At 59.6% G+C, this 1,853-nt stretch overlaps 1 protein-coding gene across 1 annotated transcript in view; it reads right to left on the bottom strand.

Moving 5' to 3' along the window:
* LOC113409430 (protein farnesyltransferase/geranylgeranyltransferase type-1 subunit alpha-like) overlaps positions 1-319 on the bottom strand; it is a 17,003-nt gene extending 16,684 nt beyond the window's left edge. The window contains 2 exon segments of the mRNA XM_026663326.2: positions 181-283; positions 286-319. Coding sequence (XP_026519111.1) covers positions 181-283; positions 286-319 — 137 coding nt within the window.
* Positions 320-1,853: the final 1,534 nt, after the last annotated feature.

Raw genomic sequence — 1,853 nt, 5'->3', positions numbered from 1 at the left:
CCTCACTGCCCCCCTCCCCTACACCTCCTCGCTCCCCGCCCCCTCACGTCGGAGACGCTGCGCTGCGGCGGGAGCCCCCGGGTCCGGGCGGGAGACCCGTCTCTGCCCCCCGGGCACGGAGCGTTGGTCTCCCCGCGGGGCTGCTCCGATCTCTGGCGGAAGGGAGCGGGGGACCGGTACCTGTACAGCAGGTAGCCGCCCGGCTCCAGGGGCTCCCCGTCCTCCGGCTCCGGCTCCCCGTCCCGCGCCTCCGGGTCCTCCATCTCCGCCATCGCCGCCAGAGAGAAGGGACGCTTCCGGGAACAGCTCCGCACACCATAGAGAGGAGACCGGGGCTAGCTAGAGAGTCTCCTCCAGGGGCCTACGGCGGTGCCCACGAGACTCGGCCCTTCCGGTCCCTCCCCCCCGCGCGGCCTATTGGCTCCAGAGAGAGAGGGGGGCGGGGCCAGCCTCGAGCCTGCCCCGCCCGGGCACTGAGCGGCTGCGTCCCTGCGGAGCCGGGACCTGGGCAGCTCGTAGCGGCTCGGCTGCCCGCCCCACGCCTCAGCCGGCCCGGGGACACCTCCGCACACCATGGAGAGGCGGCCGGGGCTAGAGAGTCTCGGCTGGGGCTGTAGCCGGGCTGGTTCCCTGGGCCTCAGACCGCCCGCGGGGGGGGGATACAGGCGCAGCCGGGGCCACCAGCTCTGACTGTCCCAGCGCTCACAGCCCCGGTGCATCAGGCATGGCGGGGCACAGAGCACCTGCGACCAGCAGCCCCCCAGGGCCTGGCTGCGGCGGGGCTGTTTAGTGGCCGGGACCTCTCCCCTCGCGGGAGCCCAGAGCCCGCAGTGCAGTCATGCAGCCCCGCAGCCCAAGCCCCCTGAGCCGCCGTTAGCTGGCAGAGGCCAGGCCCAGGTTTTTAATTGCACTGTAGCCATACCCATGAGGTCAGCAGAGAGCCCCTCCGACAGGAATTCTCGTGTAACCCCGTCCCAGCTGTATGACCCTCTGCAGAACGCTGCTATATCACCATCGCACTCTATGGAATCCTAGCCCTCCTCACTTACTAAAGAAAGGGGCTACCACGTACAGACAAACAACCTTCCACGCAGCTCCAGTCCCAGCTTGGTCTCCAGGACCCACATCCTATCTCGTATTCCATACAGCACACAGCAACGTCTAGTGGCTGAATAATATACTGCAAGTACAAGACCAGGGACTTCGTTGCTCCATCTTACATTCTCAAGACAGAATCACAGAATCACAGACTATCAGGGTTGGAAGGGACCTCAGGAGGTCATCTAGTCCAACCCCCTGCTCAAAGCAGGACCAATTCCCAACTAAATCAATTCTCTCCTTGCTGAAGGAGAATCTCTCTTAAAGCCCTTTGCAAGCAATCTGACCCAGCATATGTGTATTTGTTTTGTGAATCTGAGGGGAAAATAAACAGTCATCTGTACATCACAGCTGGGTATTCAGCTGAGGCATGTTCTCTTAAAGTCAATGGCTTGTCTCACCTATAATGATCTAGTTTCTCTTGGGGACTGAATAGGGTCTCTCTTCTGAGGATTGACCTTACCTGGGTTTCTAACCAATATTGCCCACATAATATAGATATAAAACATGGGCTCTTGCAACCAACCACAAGAAAATAGAGGCCTCAATACAGAAAAGGGAATAAAATCATATTAAATACATGAGGAACAGCCCTCCAATACAGTCTCAGAGAAGCCATTCCTCAGTGTCCCAATGGGAGGGGAGCCCCAACTACCTAGGGAGGAAGGATGCTGGTCTTGTGATAAACGTGGAGACCCACATTCAATTCTTGTGTGATTTTAGGAAAGTTGCATAGTCTGTCTGTGCCTCAGTTC

Source organism: Terrapene carolina, unplaced genomic scaffold, assembly GCF_002925995.2.
Source record: "Terrapene carolina triunguis isolate 2854851 unplaced genomic scaffold, T_m_triunguis-2.0 Scaffold33356, whole genome shotgun sequence".
Classification (NCBI taxonomy): Eukaryota; Metazoa; Chordata; order Testudines; family Emydidae; genus Terrapene; species Terrapene triunguis.
The sequence above is the reverse complement of the archived record's forward strand: the minus strand, read 5'-3'. Positions and strand labels throughout refer to the sequence as shown.